Below are 19,456 nucleotides of genomic sequence, written 5' to 3' on the forward strand. Positions count from 1 at the left end.
AACAGATCTAATTACTGATTATAACTAAACTTGGTACAGCTAGTCCGAAGTTTCTCTACAAAATGTGAGATATTGAAAAGATTAAGGTTGTGATAACTTTTTTTTATTATTTTTTTGAGGTGGTTGTTTTCAATTTATTTTCATTTCATTTAGTTTTCCCCACCTATGCAAGTAGAGAAAATGGATGGCCTCAGAGAAGTTTGTATCTACTTCCCACTTCAAAATAATTTCCAATTTGTCCTGTAGGGTTTTTTTAGAGTACCAGTAAGTATCACTGACAGTAGGTGAGGTGAATTAGCAATTGTAATTTAGCAGTTTCCCAGGTACCACTTTGCATCTTGTGCTGCTGAAGCACCATTGCATTTCTGAACATGCCGGAGCTCTTTGCGTTGGAGTTGCTGTCGGTACCGGAGCTGGGCTGCCACTACGCCCTGTGCACAGGCAGGAGCAGCGCCAGGAGGTGCTGGAGCCAGCTGCTCTTTTTAAATAACTTTCCTCTTCCTTCGTTGCCTGTTTCTGTATCTATTTTTCCTCAATAGGGAGAGAAATACTCAATCTAATTACTCGGTATCCAATGCTTGTTCTTCCCATGAAAGGGGCACAAATCTCAGCGCTGGACTCTGAACCAGCACATGGAATGCTTTTCACCAAGTGTGCCGAAGTTAAGTGATGGGGGTGCCTGAAGCAGGTTTTCCATCTGAATCTGTCCGTTTTGCTTCCTGGTTCCTGATGTCTTTGCTCTGCGTACCTGACAGTTATTGTCTGAATCCAGGTGACAAGAGGGAATGTGTAAGCATGTTCCAGTGCCGTTGGGCTTCATGGAGCAAGCAAGCAGTGTTTCACTTCTGGCTGCTAATGCAAAAGGACCAGAAAGATAAATTTGACGCTATTTTTCTTATGCCAAATTTAGGCAGTTTTACAAAGTCTGATGTTTTACTCACACAGCTGTAAAGCAGCTTTATTTAAATCTTTTGTAAAAATGATTAGACGATCCTGGATCGATATTCTGCAGCTGAGCCGATCCCAGAAAAGCAGGCTACAGCCTGGGCATGAGGAAAACTGTCCATTTGCACCAATGCAGGACGAGGAAGGCTTGTGACCTGGAGCATGCTACACCTTGGACAACTATCTTGGCAAAGATGATCTGATCCCGTTGGCTGCTCGTGAGACTCCAGGGGATTCTCATCAGCCTGAGGGGTCGGGTGTCAGGGTACCGGGCACCAGTCTCTGACTTCCGACCCTCTCTGACACACAGTGCGCACAGAGGCTCTGACTCCAGGGCTCAGCCTCTCCATGAGGCACACGTGGAGCATGTGTGGTTTTAAAAGGAGGTGCTAAGGCCCAGGGCTGTGTGTTTTGTTTTGTTATTTGGCCACGATATCTGTTACGTACTAATTTCCTTTAAGACTTGTGATGAAGTCAGTAAACCACAGCCTGCAGTGAGAGCTCTCCGGGCTGGTGCTTTCCGCTATGACATGCACTTGACATGTCCGTTCCCGGGTTCGGCAGGCCAGTCTCGCTCTCTCTTGCAACATGGACCAAAGGGAAATTCTGCTGCAAAATCTGGAAAGGACCCAAAGCAAGAAGCTCGACCAAGAAGCATTTGTAGAGGAGTTTTTGGTAAGTTTGCTTAAGGCAGAGTTCTGTGTTTCAATTGATTTTAAAGGGAACTGCTTGGTTGCCTCTCCCCAAACAGGGACATAATTTGCATGTGATTATTAGATTTTCTATAAATTTTGCAGCAGAAAGAGATGCAGGAGCTAACTAGAGTGAAAATAAAAAGGCGTAAAGGTAGAAGAGTGATTTAATGGTTTGCATTCAAAGTAAAACTTTTTTTTTTTTTTTAAATAATTAACCAAGTGCTTCCTGTTTTCTCCTTAGCAAATACATTTGTTAAGATATGGTTTCACTTTGCCCTGGTACTAAACGGGGGCATAGTAGGGAACACAGAGACAGAGCTGCTTGCTGCCTCTTCTGCCATTGCCACAGGTTACATCCGTGAGGTGTGTGTTCCTGTTGGGAATCTCGATGTGCTGCCTAAGATATTTTGTTTCTCTTCTTATGTCACTAGAAACCACCCATCCTATCCCCTATGCCACCCTGCAGAGTAAGGAACAGGTGTCCAGATAAATGACCTGAGGGCCTGAGGTAGTTCTGAGTCCCGTGGACATCTGGCACCTTGGCCAAGGCGTGAGGGAGGCAGTGACCTGAGCAGCTGCGTCGGCTGCTTCTGCAGCCTCCAGCGCTGTGCCGGGTTATGTGGAAGGGCTCCAGCAGCCACTTGGAAGGAGTGCCTGTGCTCCTCTGGCTGTCGGTGCTCCTGGCTCTTCCAGGAGATAAATTTCTTCTTTCTGAAAGGCAAAACTAGCAAAAATTGCTGATGGCTCCCACCTTCCCCAGTGTTCTGCAGTGTCTGGTGGAGGTCTGTGCAGTGCCCCAATCTGTAAAGCCTCTGCCAACTTTCGATTTGTTTAAGTGGCAGAGGTGCAGCTTAGATGGCAATCCACAGCCTCCCAGAAAGACCTGATAGCTGGTGACAGCTACTGATGTATTAGCTGGAGGAAGGCTGTTCTAGCAGCCTCTCTGGCATTGATCAGCTTCCGAATACACAGGGAAAGGTAAATCTGAGATGTCTCAAACACCAGAATAAGCACTGCCACCCAGCCACCCCACCAGACAGGGGCTGCATCAGGCAGCGAGCCCTGGGGAAGGCGGGGGTTACTCGGCAGTCCCCATGAGATCCAGCCCTGCTCTGCCACACCAGTGAAGATTTGCACTTCAAATGCTTGGGAAAAGCTTAGCACTCGACTTCCAGGTGTCTGGGTCAGAGGGAAGTGATTAATCTGAGCCTGCAGTAACAGTCTGTTGTTCCATGGAACAAAGTGCTGTCACAAGCTGCTGAATTTCCCCCTTACTGGGGCTGGGGCTGTTCTGTGCCATGTGAGGCAGCAGGGGTGGTGAGCCTGGGTCCACGTGCTAGTTCCAGCAGCCAAGTGTACAGCTAATTTTCTGACAAGAACAACTTGTAGAAGTGGTCAGGGCAACGTTTCCTCTAGGCCTGGGAAGAAATCTTCCCCAAACGGCCTGAGCTACAGGCCGCTTTTGGAAGTGCAAATGCCTTAACAGACAACTGAGACGGCTCGTGTTCCCAGGCTTGGTCAAAATGCTCAATGTTATTTCTCCACCCTACTGTTTCCTCTCTCGTTGTGTGAACAAGAACATGCACATGCAAACTGTGGTGGTGTTACTGTAAATGACAGAGTTTTTTTTTTTTTGTTTGAGTCTCCTTTTTCTGTTCATGCAGTCTCACAGCCAGAGTTTGATCCATGCTGCTCTCACTTGCTTTGTCATATATAGTCATTTCCCAATCATTTTTATATCAGTTTATGCAGGGGCAGGAGTAAGGAGATTCAGAGCTGTAGCTATGAGAGGACTGGCCCCAGTGCTGAGTGATTCCAGCTCCTTCAATTTGAAGCCTGCCCCTGAAGATGGGGTGGCACTTGAATGAGGAGAGGGAGGATGCAAACAAACACCTGAGGAACCAGCAGGTTGCAGGGATGTGCAGTCTGCAAAAAGCATCCTGCTGCTTGCCAGCTCCCACACCTTCTGCCACACAGTACATGCCCCGTGTTCTCGATTAATAAAGACTGGACATGTGGACTGTCCAAGGCCTCCTGTGCCTTCTTCCTTACTCATTCTGACCTTTTAAAAACTCCAGTTTAATACTAAAAACCAGTGACTGGCTTAGAACTGAACCTATATTTCTGTGCACAGAAATACCGTGGAAATGAGATGCGTGTTGCTGTTTATACCTCTCGTCTGCAGTATCGCGCAGGGGCAGCATGGCTTGATCAAACAAGCAGAGCCATGCAGCCCTTCATCGCCTGACACGGCCTTACGGCAAATATCATTGTTCTGCAGCTTCATGCACGTGGGCACTGCCAGGTGTCACGTCCTGGTGGTCGCTCATCCAGAGCAGGCAAGGAGCTCTGCAACTCTCCCACAGCTGCTTACTGTGTCTGGCATTAAGGACAGGGGACAGGATCCCCAAAACAGGGTGGGAGCTTTTGGGAAAACTGGAATACAAGCGTGTGTGAGCCCCAGTGCAAAGGTTGCTGGCAGGCTGACCCCTGAGGCGGTGTATGCTGAGCACCCAAAAATCAGTGCCCTGAACTCCCACCACTCCTCATGTGCTGCCGTGTTAGAGCTCACTGCCTCCAACGCCCTGAGACGGTGCTGCCTGCACCATCAGCAGGGCACGGCCATCTCCACAGCACCAATCCATTTGACCACTGAGCTATTTTGGCTCAGCAACCCTGAGACCAGCGTGTTTTTCCTCTGCTGTCTGGGCAGAGCAGCTGAACCACTGTTTCCACTTCCTGTTAAAATTCACGTGGGTGACCACGAAATACGTGCAAGGCACAAGACGTTCCATCACCTTGCAGCTCAGGTGTGCCAATGGTCCCTTCCCTCTGCTTCTCACCCCTGTAGAGCTTTCCTTTGTAAAGGCGTGGGGTGCTGAGGGTTTTCCTTCGTTAGCCCAGTTTTCTGGACTGCAACTACAATGTCTGAGAGAAGGTCTGTAGTGGCATGGCTCCAGGGTGGTGGAAAGTGAGAGACTTGCCCTCTGGAGTGTCTGACCACAGAGATACTAATTAGAGAAATAGCCTTTTGTTTTAAATCAAAACCACCCCTTGTTGGTAAGAAAAGTGGCCAGATAGACAATAAATTATGAAAGAAAGAATACAGCAGGAATGGTGCTTTCAAAGCCAATGGTTGTTCACAGTGTTTGTTACTTGGGGCTGATGTCAATGAAATAAAATTCTACACTTTACAAGGAAAAATATGCTTGAACACTCCAGGAGTGCAGCAGCTTTACCCTGGAAATGAAAGAGACTAGAGATTGTATTTCTGTGGGCCTCTCCTAGGACTCCTCCTCCTTTCTTTCTCATCAGCATATATATTACTGTGCTCTGATTTCTCGTGCCCCTTTTATTGGAGCATTCCTGTTTGCAGCCACAGATAGGAGCATCTTTAGAAAAGTGAGAAAAATCAATTAATTTATCTGTCCCTTCTGATGTCATTTATTAGAGGTAGTTTAATATTGTTAATCCTCTTATCTGGGTGCCATTTATACTGAGAAAGATTCCCGTGTCTCACCTGCTGCCGAGCGTGATGCTTTATGTGCTATATAAATGCATCATCTCTCTTCAGAAGCCTACATGCCTGAGCCTCTTGTGGGCACTGCCTCAGCACACACTTTCCATTCTTCAGAAGTCTGTGCTGAAGCTCTTCGGTGGCTTCTGTCTCTATTCTTGCTTTGAGTACCCTGAGAAAAGCCACTCAGGAAAGAATTAATGGTGCAGATCTTACTTTGTGGTGGTGAGCCTGACCCCTAGAGACCTTCACACATGCTCTCTAGTAGCGTGTTGTATGTAGCACATCTGCTGTAACTTGTTCCATTCTTCTATCACAGAAGCTGAAAAGGCAGTCAACAAAATACAGATCGGATAAAATCTACCCTACAGCAGCATCTGAGCACCCAGAGAACATCAAGAAGAACAGATACAAAGACATCTTACCCTGTAGGTTGGAAATGGCAAATGTTGCTATTCAGCCTTTCTTTTTTTTGCTAGCTTGACTTTGCCCTCTTCCTCCAGTATCTGCCCGCATGGCTGCTTGCTTGTGAACATGTCACTGGCTGTCTCCTGGCCTTGAATTCAGCTGCTCAAATTTAAGGCTTTGTTTCTGACTGTTCCAAAGCATGCTCTGGAACACTTTGGCATGTATTTCCTAGAGAAAGAAGAATGTCAGTTCAGTAGGAAACACATCCTCTACTGATAATCCTTTCAAGCTTTCTGGGTAGCATTGCAACCAAGACCTTGCAGAGGATGGCTTTGGACAAGGACATCTCCATGGTGTACAAAGCAGGCCAGAGGCAGGAACTGCTGTGGTTTGTCATTGCTTGGTGCTGGAAGCGCCAAAGCAAATTCTGTCCTGGGGTCAGAGCAGACTGTCCCTTCCATCCATTCTAGCTTGAAAAGAAACCTATCCCCACAGATCTCAGTAAGACCAAGTGCAGGGCAATTCTAGGTTTGGCTTGCTCTGTACTAAAGGACAGTCTTGCCCCGTGGTATTGGCAGCAGCTGCAGCTCTTGCCAGCTCTGAAAGAGAGCGTGCTGCTCTGCTGCATGCATGCAGGCAGTGGCAGCTCTGCGCAGGGCTTTTGCCAGTGCTGGAGGAGGCTCTGGCTGCTTGCACAGCCGCTTGTCGGCTCTGGAGAAGAGCTCTCTGATGCGTGTGCTCCCCCAAGGCACCTCATGCTGCAGCCTGAGGGGCCCAACTGTCAAGAGGGATTAACACTAACTGTTGCTGCTGCTTCTCCTGCTTTTGTGCCTGCAGTTGACCACAGCAGAGTGGAGCTGTCCCTGATCACATCGGATGCAGATTCTCATTACATCAATGCCAACTTCATCAAGGTATTGCTTCCTTCATTGTCTTTTGCAGTGCAATGGTGTTTGCAGCAGCTGCTAGAGCTGCCTGGTTGACTTGTGCCAGGAGGAGCAGGCCCTGTGCCTGCGGCAGTTTCTGTGCTGGGCATGAGGACAGCTGAGCTACAGAAGCCGCCCGCCGTCAGCAAGCCCCTCAGAACCCCTCTTGCAGTACAGAGGCACCAGCCGGCAGGGCAGGGGTCACGCGTGTGCCGGGACTGGGGGTGGAACAGTTTGTGGCTTGCAGCCCCCGCTTCCTGCCTCTGCTGGGCGATGGTGCAAAATTGCCCGTGGCCAGAGCCTGAAACCAGCAGGCGGGCAGGAAGCCCTGCACGGCAGCACCGCTGAGACGCGCTGCAGCGGCGAGCAGCAGGGCAGGTCACTGCGGGCTCAGCGGCCCTTCAGGAGCTCCATGGAGCTGGGACTCGCTGCGCCCAGAGCCCTTCTCTGATAGATGGAAGGTTTCCTTCGTTCTCCACTGCTGTGAGGGCTCTGTGCAGCGTGTCCGCAGGTGGACAGACCTTCACAGGGGATCACGGTTCTCTGGCCAGCGGCCACAGGAGCGCCAGGCTGCACTCTGCTGTCGGGCAGTACCTATAGGCTCTCCCGAACGCACTGCGAGGCACGGGGGGCCCCGGGAGCAGATCTCGCCCCAAGCCCAGTTCCCTGGCCTTGGCTTTGCCTTTGAGAAGTTTTCACACCTTGGTTTCTAGTTACTAAATTTAATTCAGGTGCCTAAAATTTGACTACATAAAAGCCCTCCTAAGTCCTTATTGGGCTCATTGGGTAGAAGTAGTATTCAGAAAGAGGGATGATTTTTATTTCCTTTGGGGAACTATGCAAAAATGACTTCATATCTGATCTGAATGCTGTTTTAGGGCGTCTATGGGCCAAGAGCATACATTGCAACCCAGGGTCCTCTCTCCACTACTGTCATTGACTTCTGGAGGATGATCTGGGAGTATGAAGTCCTGGTAAGGTGCAGATTTGTACATCTTGTTGTTGCTTGTTTTGTTTTAGTAAATAAAAGCTGTCTGTAAAACCAGCTAGGACTCCGTTGTGGCTAAAGAGGCAGCGGTAGTATCTGGGTGGTACTCAGATTTCTGTGTGACCTGCATCCTTCCTGTGAGCCTTTCCCTCACACACGCTGAGACCGCTGCTTGTGACTCTGCTTTTGGGCTCCAAGGGGGAAGGTCCTCGCAGCTGGGCTGTGGGTGATGTCCTGGGCTTGATTTGCATAATTCTGTGGGACTTTGGGGAAGACAGTCCAAGTAACTTCCTCATTGCTGATAAGTATCACGAAATGATCAGTTTGATTTTTCTTCCTGGAACAGAATCTTGCCTCCAGGCTTTTCTAGTGAACCTTGTTTTTTTGCAGATCGTGATCATGGCTTGTATGGAGTTTGAAATGGGAAAGGTGAGTAACATAGCAGAGATCGCCCTGCTATGACAGTGACAGGACAGGGCAGAGAGATGCAGATTTTTATAAAATCTCGTTAGGGCCAGTGAGTTTCCATTTGATACAGACTGTTTCTTGAGTCTCCTGCAGCAAATTCTTAATCCATTTCTGGTAGCGGAACTGGCCTCTTTGGCAGGGGAGAACAAGCCAGACACAAACACCCCAGCACCCGTCGTCCCCCCCCCCCTTGCCATAAAGCCCAGTGCGAAGCTGCACCCAGAGACGTGGTGCTGGCAGCTGGGAACAAGCACGGGTCAGCTTGTGGGTGAGAGCATCATGGCCCCAGTCCTGTCCCGATGACTCGAGGGAAGGGAAGGGTAGAGACTGGTCAGCAGCAAGAGCCGGGCCTCCTGGCATGAGATTTTCTGGGCAAAGACAGGAGATGCTGCAGGCAGGCAGCAGGAAATAACCCGACATCTGCTTCTTGCAACAGAAAAAATGTGAGCGGTACTGGGCAGACCTGGGTGAGTCCTCCCTGCGGTGTGGGCCCTTCTCCATTGCCTGTGTGAGTATAGCTGCCATTAGCACCTCATCACGTGCACTGGAAACTTGTCATCTGCAGAAAGCATGACCCTAATTTATTGTTCTGCAGGAAGCTGAAGAAAAGAAAAATGAATATGTGATCAGGACTCTAAAAGTGACCCTGAATGAAGTAAGTAGGAAAGGCAGAGGCAGGAAAAGAATCTTGGTTAGGTTTGTTATATCAATATTAAAATATGGTGCATTTTGGAGAAAATTTTACACTCCTCAGAATGCTATTTTGGATTCAGAAGCAGCTGAAGGAATTAAGAAAGTAAAAAAATAATTAAAGTTCAGTTTCTGAAGCTGTTTATTAGTTGTGGCTAATTAGATTCTGGGTAAGCGAGGTTAACTGGTAATATCAAGCACATCATAAAGTGGCCAGGTGTCCTTTGCAGCATGAACAGCCACAAAGCGCAGCACTAACCTGCAGCCTTTGCCTGCCAGCACAGCAGGAATTAGAGATGGCTGTGGCACATCAGCTTGCTCTTGCTGCGCTGACAGTTAATTCGGTCTCCTGTCAGCACTTTTCTCCTCTTGCAGGAAATCCGCACCATCCACCAATTCCACTATCAAAACTGGCCAGACCATGATGTTCCCTCTTCCATCAACCCCATTCTGGAGCTCATCTGTGAGGTTCGCTGCTACCAGCCAGACGACAGCATTCCCATCTGCATCCACTGCAGGTAGGTGAGCGCTCCCGGCTCCTCCCTGCCTTCCTGCTTGCTGAGTGCCCGTGGGGGTGGGTGGCACAGCCCGTGCAGGACTGGAGTCTCCATCCTCTCCTAGGAAGTCCTAAGGACAAACGTGTCCTCTGAGCCACTGGTATGGCTGGAGAGCAGGAGAGGAGATAGGTGACAGCAGGCCAGTGATAGCAGCTACAGCTGAGACCAAGAACACTGTGCACTCCTGGTCACCACAGGAGGAGGATGTGGGAGGCCGAGGAGTTGTGCCCTCTTGCCTGCAGCAGAGCTGTTGTCAGGTGGAAGTTTATGTGCAGCCAGGTGGAGCTGCCACCAGGAGCGGGAGGGCCATTGTGTGAGCCTGCACTGTCCAAGGTGTGGGATGCAAGGCTGTGGGGTTTTTGAAATATTCTTGCTGGAGAATGCAGCGTGCCCACCGCTACCCTCTACTAGCAACCCTGCTGTGACTCTCATTGCAGTGCTGGCTGTGGGAGAACAGGAGTCATCTGTGCAATCGACTACACCCAGAAGCTGCTGAAGGACGGAGTAGGTGTCAGTCCCACCGCGCATGCTCAAACGGCGTGTGTGTAGCACAGTGCGATTCCCTGACTCTCTCCCTCACCTTCTTCCTCCCCTTCCTCCCAGCTCTACCTCTCTCTGACTGCGCGCAGGTGTATTTCAGATAATAACTGTGAATGAAAACTCCCTGTAGCCCAACTGGCCAAACTGCTGATACCTGACAGCCTGTTCATGTTGCTCCTCTGCTCAGGCTCTGCACCACCCGTGTGCTGCCTGCTGTTGGTGCTGCACTCCCTCCCTCTGCATCCCGGTGTAAATAGCCCTGATGCAGCCTGGGCTGTGCAAACAGGCTGAAGACCTCCCTGCTCTCTCTCCTCCCTGTCTTGGTCTTAAGATCACTGGGCTAACCCTGGTGCTGGCCTTCTGTCTTCAATACAACGTTACTGCCTATATTTGTCTCTCCACACTTTAGTATCAGAAATCCAGGGTTTTCAAGTTAACACCTTGCTTTCTTCTGACTCTTCATTAAAAATGTATGTTTGTATGCTTTAACAGTAAGTAATCCCTGGCCTTGTGCCAGATTGCTGAGATTCTGTAAAGTGGTTATTTCCTTTATCACAGTAATCCTAAATCCCCTGATCCATCAAATCAGTATCTTGTCCTTCATGATATTCCAAGCTGTTACCAATGTTATAAAAAAGGGTATTTTCTTGGAGTGCAAGGCAGGAGGGAGGAGGCAAGACAGTTCTTAAAGGTGGCTTGATAAGCAGGTCCTTTGTTAAAGACTCTTGCAGTAGCAGGTCTGAATCTGGGACACTCTTCTAAACTGCACCACAACGTGGAAGCTCCTTGGAATAACCTGCCTTTAATTTTTCATCTCTTCCATTTCTTGCAAGATTGTTCCAGTGAACTTCAGTATTTTTAGTCTGATCCAGGAGATGCGCACACAAAGGCCTTCAATAGTGCAGACCAAGGTACGCTCAGGAAATTTTAACAACTGGCATTGTTAATATTTCTGTTAATACTTCTTAACGTTCGGTACTGTTAACTCAGTACTGAAACCTCAACAGTTCCTCAGGAGGGCTTGCAGTAAGGAAGAAAAAAATGGTTGCACTGCTGGGAACTAGGCGTGTAAATGTTCTGTAAGGTCCCTTTTCTGAGCAGAAGAATCATTTTGCAGAAATTAATTTCTGACTATTTCCTTGTAGACAGCTGGAATAGCTTAGTGCTTGCAGACTCGTTTATTGAATGCTCATGCTGTGAAACAAGTGTCTATCCAGGAAATAAAGCAAGAACTCCTCTCGGCTGAGACAGAATGAAGAGGAAGCTTAGTGCAGAACAGTGTTGTTTGTGTAGCTGACAACAAAACAAATACTTCAGTCTCAACCCTTTGGAAACTACAGCTTCTACTTCTGATAACTTGTCCTACCAACAGACCGCAAAGTCGCAGCTTCTATAAGGGGGCTGATGTTTGATTTGCGTAATAGATGGCCATTTACAAGCAGTGTGAGTGCTGGCTCTCATGTCTGTTTTATTTCTCCGTGATGCAGGAGCAGTACAAGCTGGTCTATGATGCTGTTATTGAACTCTTCAAAAGGCAGATTAAAGCACTTGATGCCCAGGAAGATTCTGCTGCTTCACAGGTAAAGGTCACCAGGACAAACATACTGCCTCTTGCAGGCTCAGGCACGCCAGCTCTAACCTAGATTCCTACTGCAGAGGTTTCCTCTGTAGACCTGGAATGAATCACCTTTTTGCCCTATTTATTCATAATTGCATTGTAACAGAAGCCTCCAATTTGTGGAGGTGCTTGTGTGGCCCTAAGTATCTTTCCTGCTATTTCATTTATACAAATGCATTAATTCATTTCTATATACTCTGCAAGGAAGTGTATTAAAGTTACAGAGACAGGGCCCCAGCCCGAACTGAGACTCTTTTCAAGTTAACCATGAGAATCCATCTGTTTCCTTGATCACACAACACTTACCACAAGAGTTGGCCTCAAGTGAGAGCTAAACTTTCTTCTGTCTCAAAACCATCATTAATGTAATGAGTGAATGGAATATTTTCAACCTTCTCCAGCAGTGGCTGATTTTCACGTGGATGTGCTCATGAAACTTGATTTCACGGAGTGCTTGCAAGCAACAGAGTGAGATAATTAGCATCACAGACTGTCTGTGGGGGAGAGTGGGCTAAAACATCTTGTAAAAACCCATGTCAAAGTCTTTCAAATCTCACACACCTTTGAGGAAGAACAACATGTTCCTGGTATACAGTTACATTAACAGGAACATCTGAAACATCCACAGTTGTGGATCCTGCAGTGGGACTCTGCCTCAGTTTTGCCATAGTACTCACTAGAGATCAGTGAGAAAATAGCTGGAAAGTGCCTTCTGTATGTGTTGTGGATAGTTTGTAAGCAAAGGAGATGCAAGACTAGAATGACACAAAATGCAGAAAACGGTTCAAATCCGGATGTGGTTTTGTAGCTCCTGGCCAACCCCTTGCTAAACCTCACTGCCCTTTGAAAGCACCTCGCAGAGCATGGGGGATGGTCGTGCACCAAAGTGTCACAAATGAAACCAGTGACTGCACAGCCATGCTGAATGTCTGAGCGGGGTCCTGAAGTCAGAGCTCTCTTAGGCTGTTTTGCAGATGTTTGGCACGGCTGGACTCTCATTTGGCCCTTAGTAATCTTATTTCAGAAAGGTGTGAACAGAAAGAGCAGTTCAGGAGGACCTATCCTCAGTTTTCAGCTCCAAACTGGTGTTTTCAAGTTGGTGTTTGTCATTCCCAAACTCCATTAATAATTAAAAGTAGTTGTCAGGAATTCCATCTCCTGAAATAGCATGTTTGTGTTCTTTGCATTCTTCTTCCTTACTCTGTTGTTTACTGACCTTTTCTTTCACTAGATTCAAACCAGGCATCCTGTACCCAAGCCACTTCTGCCTTCAGTTGAAGATATTTGTACTCTGAGTTTACTAACCTGGTAAGGTCACAGCACAAGTATCCCGTAGGCTAGTATTTTCAATCACCCATGTTATTTCAGGAATACATGAAATGTGTATTTTGTGACACAGTTCTGTTTAAAGCTGGCATTTCAATTGTCAGCAATCTCTGCAGCCTCCCTTGAGTCCCACTTTTTCTCTCTCATTTGTCCCTAATGTAATTCCTGCTCTTCTTACTGATGTGTCTCTGAGACTGAATCTTAACCTCTTCCCTGCATGCCAATACCTGTCCCTCTCTTTTGCCCTTCTGTCTGTTTCAAGTTGTACTTAGAGTGTTTCATATACAAACTTAAAACACATCCAGGGCAGCATAAAAAAAAAAGGCTAATGAATGTGGAGATGAAACACCCCCGTGCTGGTTCATCTCTGTGCTCTACCTGGAGCCATGCACCCTGCAGGGTGTTCCTAGCGGGTGCCCATCCTTCCCCTGCATTTGCCACACAAGAGCCTCCTGCCTAGCTGTGGGGAGCCTGAGGAGCCCAGCTTCCAGACTACAGGCAGCTTCAAAGGGTGGTGAGATCCTTCTGTGGACGTGTTTTGGTTTTCATGTGTGCACTTTCTGTAAATAATTTTATTTTTGAAGATAGTCTGCACTGAGCCATTTACCTGTGTAAAGGGGCTTCCTCCGTTCACCATCTAATGGTGTCCAAATAGGGCACCAGGGTGTATAGTCCTTTACCATGTTCATTGCTTGAGAATAAACCAGGCTCTGTGATCCTGGGGAATGTACCTGCTCTTAGGGACAATGTTGTGGGACCTTGTTAGTAGGCTAACTGAGATTCCTGAGCACTTGATGTCTCTGACTTCACGCTGCTGTGCTTTATTGCAGCTCAGGGCAAGAGGACCAGAATGTGCATCAACATTTTTCTCCAGTGGTACAAAACGAAGCATCGCTGGCGTCCTTGTCTGCCAAGGGAGAGCACGGCAGCTCTGGGGGTAGAGTCCCTCCCATCAGACCAGCCATCTCCTTTGGCACTCTGAACTTCAGCAACAGCAGGAATGCAGCTGCTGCCGAGATGTGGGGCACAAGGGAAGCTCTCCAGAAACACCACAGTTTGGAGTTCAGCAGCAGGTCGTCTGGGCAGCTGCTTGTGGACCTGGAGCCGCAGAGAGCAGGCAAGAAAGGGGCTCATGGCAAAGCACCTCTGACACGGACCACATCGACCCCCTTTGTGCTGGAGCAGCAGGGAGAAACCTGGGCTTGCGATGGAGGCGATGTGGAGCCCATTTCCAGTTCTCAGTCACCAAATGCCTCTTACTCAAGCTTCCAGGAGAAGCAGCAGGACAGATATTCCCCTGTTGAGCTGAACCACTCAAGCCGAGTAGCGGAAGCCCCCCCAGGCCACAGGAACTGTGGGCGATGTCCTTACCATTTCTTCTGCTCGGCGGAGGACCCCTACTTCTCTTCGCTCTCCCCAGAGGACCCGCCATCCCCAGTGCTGGCAGCGGGGCAGGACACACAAGGCCCTCCTTGCATGGTGGCCAGCTCCCCACCACCCAGGCCTGCATCCCCCCACATTCACCACCCCAGTGCCGGGAGGACGTCCCCGCTGAGTGAGTGCTGCTGGAGCTGCTGGCTCCTGCGGGCGTCGGGAGCTGGCAGGGGTGGCGAGCGCAGTCCTTTGGCATCCAGCAGGGCCCTGGCTGCCCTTCAGCCACCTGCTGGGGACCAGCTGGGGAGGGCCTCACGCAGTTTCATCCCACCTTACATATTTCCCATAAAAACAGATGATGCTTTTAGAACAGCAGGATTCTGGGGTTCACGTTATACTGCTGTGTCACCTTGGTACAGCTCTCATGGAGAGGCAAGGACCGATGCTAACCAATTCTTAGAGCAGGGCAATCTGAGCAGAAAGCTCCCAGAAGTGGTTTTCTTTGAGGAACCAAGGCCAAAAACCACTCCTTTCTGACAAGAGCCATGCAGGGGGATGTTGGCATCCCCTCGAGACTGAGAGAACCACAACTTCAGTGTTAGTGTCTGCCTAGATCTGTCACCTTAAAATCACCTTCCCAGTTTGGGTCTGGTCTGGTCAGACACTTTGCTGTCTGCACCTTTGGCACTGCTCAGCTCTGTCCTGCTCAGGCCCATCAGGATGCGGTGTCATGAATGTTCTGGTTACCTAGATGCTACAGACTTTGGGAATGTCACAGGAGATGCAGTACAAGCCAAGCAGCAGTGATACGACCAGCTGAGGGATTGTCTGTGTGCTGGGGTACGCGGGTAATCTTCCCCTGTGCAATAGGGGGTTCTTGTTAATGCTGCTGGGAGTGTGTGCCTGGGGCATGTACCCAGCAGCAGTTGGTGCTGAGGACTGGCTGGATTTTAGGTACAGTTTACTTATGTTTACCATAATCTCTGGTGTGCAGCTGGGTTGGAGCAGTCGGTTCTCAGTGTCTTTGCAGAGGTCTGTAGTTCTCCTGTTGTATTGTGCCATGCAGGTAACCTGACCACATCTCCTCAGTTAGACATCCTGCCCCTGCCAGATGATGATGATCCTCCACCCCTGCCTGAGCGAACCCCGGAGTCCTTCATTGTGGCTAGTGAATCAGGTAAGTGCATTTAACAGAGCAGTGACTGACACCTGCTGCGAGGACCCCACCCTTCTCACCTTTCTGTGGGATCACAGCACATGGCAGTGCCTTTGCTCTGGCTGCCTGGGATGAGAAATGACCTCTCTTGTGCTTAATTGTTTCTAGGAGAATTTCCCCTAGCCACTTCTGATTTTCAGCTTCCAGCCGGAAATAAAAATATTGGAACCTCTTTGGAGTGGAGTGGTGAGTCTCACTCAGATGTGTTTAACGACACTGTGAGACTGAGACCATGTAAGGTAAATAAGGGACTTCTTATCTCTTCTCATCCTACTAATTTCCTTATCATGTTCCTATCTGTGAGAAAGACCCTAGTTGTCTATTTTCTCCATAAATTATTTCAGGGTCCAGGACTGGAAGGAAGATATGGTCTCAGTAAGGTTCCTCCTTATAAACATTAGTTAGTTTGCTCCAAACTTTATTTCTTTTTTGCTAAATCCCATACAAGGTAGTACAAATATCATCCCTATTTTAAAGAAAGATAATGAAGACGGGAAGTTAGTGGTCCACTGAGGTTCACAACACCCTGTGGGACAGACAGGAGCAAAACAAAAGTTAGGCATCTTTTGATCATCCCATAGGTGACTTACGGCTTTGTAAAGTGAAACAATAAGGTGTAAGTCTGTTTTCCATTACATGAGCATGGAGGTGTGTGGGGGAGGGTGTTTGCATGTAACATCATTTCCTCATCCTCTAAGGCTTCCTTGAGTGCAAGACAACCACATTTAGTTATGTGGAATTTCAAATACTTTCCTTGTTTTTTTTTGTTTCCAGAGTATGAAGCTTCGGAGCTCACGATCAGGTAAAGGTTTGATGTTGAGATATACTTTCTTTAACATCAGGTCTGCTTTTAACCAAACTTGCTTTAATTTTTCCAGATTTAATGAATGTCTCTAAGATCTTTGCTCAGTCCAACAGAAATCTTGTGTTGCTAAATACTTCTGCAACTACATAAACAGTTTTGCAACCAAATGCACTGGTAGTTTTATGTTTCCTAACCGTCCACTGCACCACTCTGTACATGGATACCTTTATGATAATTTTCCCTGCTATCTCCTCAGGCTAAGGTTTGTCACATCCTTTTACTGTGTGTTGTTTCCTTTGAGACAATGGAGATGTGCAGGTTAGAGAGCTGTGGCCCTCTTGGTGAACAGATATATGTTTTTAAAGGCAGTTATCCAAACCTTCTGTCTTTGCTTTCTCAGAGACAAACCGGGATCGCTCTAACTCTCCTCCCCCGCTTCCTGAAAGAACCCCAGAGTCGTTTGTTCTTGCTGATACAGCAAGTAAGTGACGAGTTATTTTCTCAACACGTAACTGAGATTCTATACTTACACCCAATCCTGTAGATATCTGAGGTGATAGTGGCCAACTTATTCATAATATTACCAATGGACTTAAATGTAGGAGAGTTCAGCAGGCAAGTAACTAAGTAAGTCAGGTTCTTTTTTACTAAAAGAAGTAAATGTAACCAGGGAACCTGTTAGAAATTTCTGCAGTTGTTGCATTAGAGGAAACAATAAGCAGCAACAAAGCACTTAGAAAAAAAGCAAGAGGATTCATTAATCACCACTGGAAATGTTCTGATATATGTTCCCAGGTATACAGCCTGCTCCAAGAAACTCTACTAATTCTCCGGGTTTGAGGAGCAATGCTTCTGAAGCATCATCAAAAGAGCCTGTGAAATGCTTTAGGAGAAGCAAGGTAAAAAAATAAATAAAAATAATTTAAAAAAATCACGTAATTGTTAGAGAAAAAGGAGAGGGTGAGAAGAGATCATTCTGGCTATAGCTATTGTTACTTTCTTACTGCTAACCTTGAGAAAATAACATGCTTTGAGACCATTCTCTTCTATTTTGGGCACAGAAACAAGGCTATCAAAAATATTCTGTTGTAGAACTGTAGACAGAACTAGCGTGCAGTAGGAACACTGTCACGCCTGTGTGAATGTTTACGCCTCAGCATTCTCTTCACCCAAGTACTAATTCCTCTTGGAAAAATTTGCTTGAGTGGAGTCTGAATTCCCATGTAGGACAGACTCTGTTCGTCACCATGGCTCTAGTTAATTATGCTCATAAGCAATTGTACTTTGTGATGGTATGGTTGAACAGAAAAGCATTTGAGGAAAACAGCAAGAATAATAAAAACTGGGGGCTTTACTGTTAGTTAGAAAAATGCCAGAGACAATGTGAAAGGCAGAAATCTGAAGTTCTGTCTCAGATGCTAGACACTAAGCTTTTCATGAGATGTGATTTATGTATATTTATTAGTGAAATACATTTATCATAGTAGCTGCTACAATTGCTTGCTACTTTTTTTTTTCAAGAATCTGCTACTTTTTTTTTTTTTCAGAGTTTGAAAATACTGAAAAACGTGAGAAAAAGTAAGTCTTTTAGACTAATGTGCATCTTCCTGATGGCTTTAAGCAAATATATAAAGATATAACTGGAATTTTTCAAGCACCCGAACTTGTCAAATGTGAAAGTCCCTGTATATCTGCTTACTTTGGCATAGAACATTTACAACTGCATGTGCTAGTTGAGTGCCACCTGATCTGGACAGTAATAGTGTTTTTAGGAGTAGAGTAATGATGCTGCAGTGCCCTTAGGTTACCTGAGGGGCAGTTCCAGTGTATACAAGTTACAGATTCTTCAGGTCATTCAAACCAGTGGGACAAATACTTTCAAAATGGGGGAAAGAGATGTTGTGGGGAATATGATCAACTTGAGCCCCATCCTGGATTCTGCCCTATGTGGAGCAAAAAGAATGAGTTTCTCATAAAGTTTCCTTTGATCTAAAATTAAATGCTTATCTTGAAAACAGGACTGCTAAAAACTGTTTAAAGAACTTCTGAGCCAACATTTTCCCAGTGGATTGTATTGCAGTAGTACATTCGCTCCCTGCTATGAGCAAATAATATCGTTAAAACTGTGTGGCTTTCAAGCTCTGGCAGTGTGGAAAGTACTTATCTTCATCTTATGCTGAAATAACATCTGGGCCAAGTGTGGTTGTATGTGTGGAAGTATGTGTTTTCCCATGGATGCGTAGAAACCTCGTTTTTCAGGGAATTACGATGGTCACTGTGTCAGTATAATTTTGTATTTCTAGGCATCTGTAGTCCATCTTCACTGACAAAACCATCAGCATCTGCTCCGTCAAACCATCTGAGCTCTTTCCTTAATTTTGGTATGTTTTTCTCTTTGCATTTTGGAATAGGAGGTACCCGTTTTTTGAAAGTCTAAGTGCAGGTACCAGGCTGCATGTTAACGCTCAAATGAAGTGATACCCCAAAATAGCATGAAACTGTTTCATGCCTACATAATTTGATGTACCGGCATCCTGTCTGTACTTCTAAACACTTTTCATCTGTTATTGCAGCAGTTATTTAACATTCTATCTGTAGAACATGCAAAAGAAATACATCTTTGGATTTGTGCAAAACTGTGCTGCCATCTTACTGCAAAATTATAAATAACACTTATTACTTTTTAAACATTTATGGCTTTATTCATGATCTGTTTAAGGAACAGGTAGGGTGGAAAACACAGACCCCGAAACCTGCTCTGAAAAATATTTCCCAGTGTGAGAGAAGCCTTAGCCTTCATGTAGCAGCAGAGACAGCAGAAGACAAATACAAAGCAGTACCATTTCCATTGGGCTGCTGTCTAATGTTGTATAATATGGTGGAGGAGAAACAGTTTTCCATTTTAAATTCTTTTACTTTAGAGAAGTCTTCTGTCAGACTAGGCATAAAATCTAGTTATATTCTTGATATTCATGTTGTAGTGGGAGTAGGTGTGGATATGTACAATGATAGACTGTATTCGTATAGTTTTGTTGACTTACAACTACAGGCTGTTGCTTCAGGTTGACTGTATCTTAAATTTTGGGAAAGCTGAAATTGCAAGTATTTTCAAATACCATATTATTTTAGGGAATTACATGATCAACATCTATAACATACTGAATTTGCACTATTAAAACAAACAAACAAACAAAAAACAATACACAATTTCTTTCCAGGCTTTGCAAGCCGATTTTCAAAACCGAAAGGACCAAGAAATCCACCACCGGCATGGAATATTTAGATAAATTTTACAGATTTGGTGTTACAGATTCGTGAATACCTTCTGATATGCCTTGAGTGCTCATCCCAGTAAGGTTTCCATCAAAATAAATACATCAAAA

The 19,456-nt window shown here is 46.5% G+C and overlaps 1 protein-coding gene across 1 annotated transcript; it reads left to right on the plus strand.

The window, feature by feature from the left end:
* Positions 1-1,533: 1,533 nt before the first annotated feature.
* On the plus strand, positions 1,534-19,356 carry PTPN22 (protein tyrosine phosphatase non-receptor type 22; the record flags this gene model as incomplete). The annotated part of the gene is made up of 21 exons (XM_084302079.1): positions 1,534-1,620; positions 5,477-5,585; positions 6,403-6,479; positions 7,370-7,465; positions 7,870-7,908; positions 8,384-8,455; positions 8,543-8,602; positions 9,013-9,155; positions 9,632-9,698; positions 10,568-10,645; positions 11,222-11,314; positions 12,584-12,660; positions 13,509-14,233; positions 15,119-15,229; positions 15,377-15,507; positions 16,043-16,070; positions 16,474-16,554; positions 16,869-16,972; positions 17,621-17,651; positions 18,377-18,454; positions 19,292-19,356. 21 exons carry the CDS (start codon positions 1,534-1,536, stop codon positions 19,354-19,356), a joined length of 2,352 nt encoding a protein of 783 aa, XP_084158205.1.
* Between the last annotated feature and the right edge of the window lie 100 nt (positions 19,357-19,456).

The sequence above is a fragment of the Netta rufina genome (assembly GCF_964035555.1).
Source record: "Netta rufina genome assembly, chromosome: 26".
NCBI classification, from domain to species: Eukaryota; Metazoa; Chordata; class Aves; order Anseriformes; family Anatidae; genus Netta; species Netta rufina.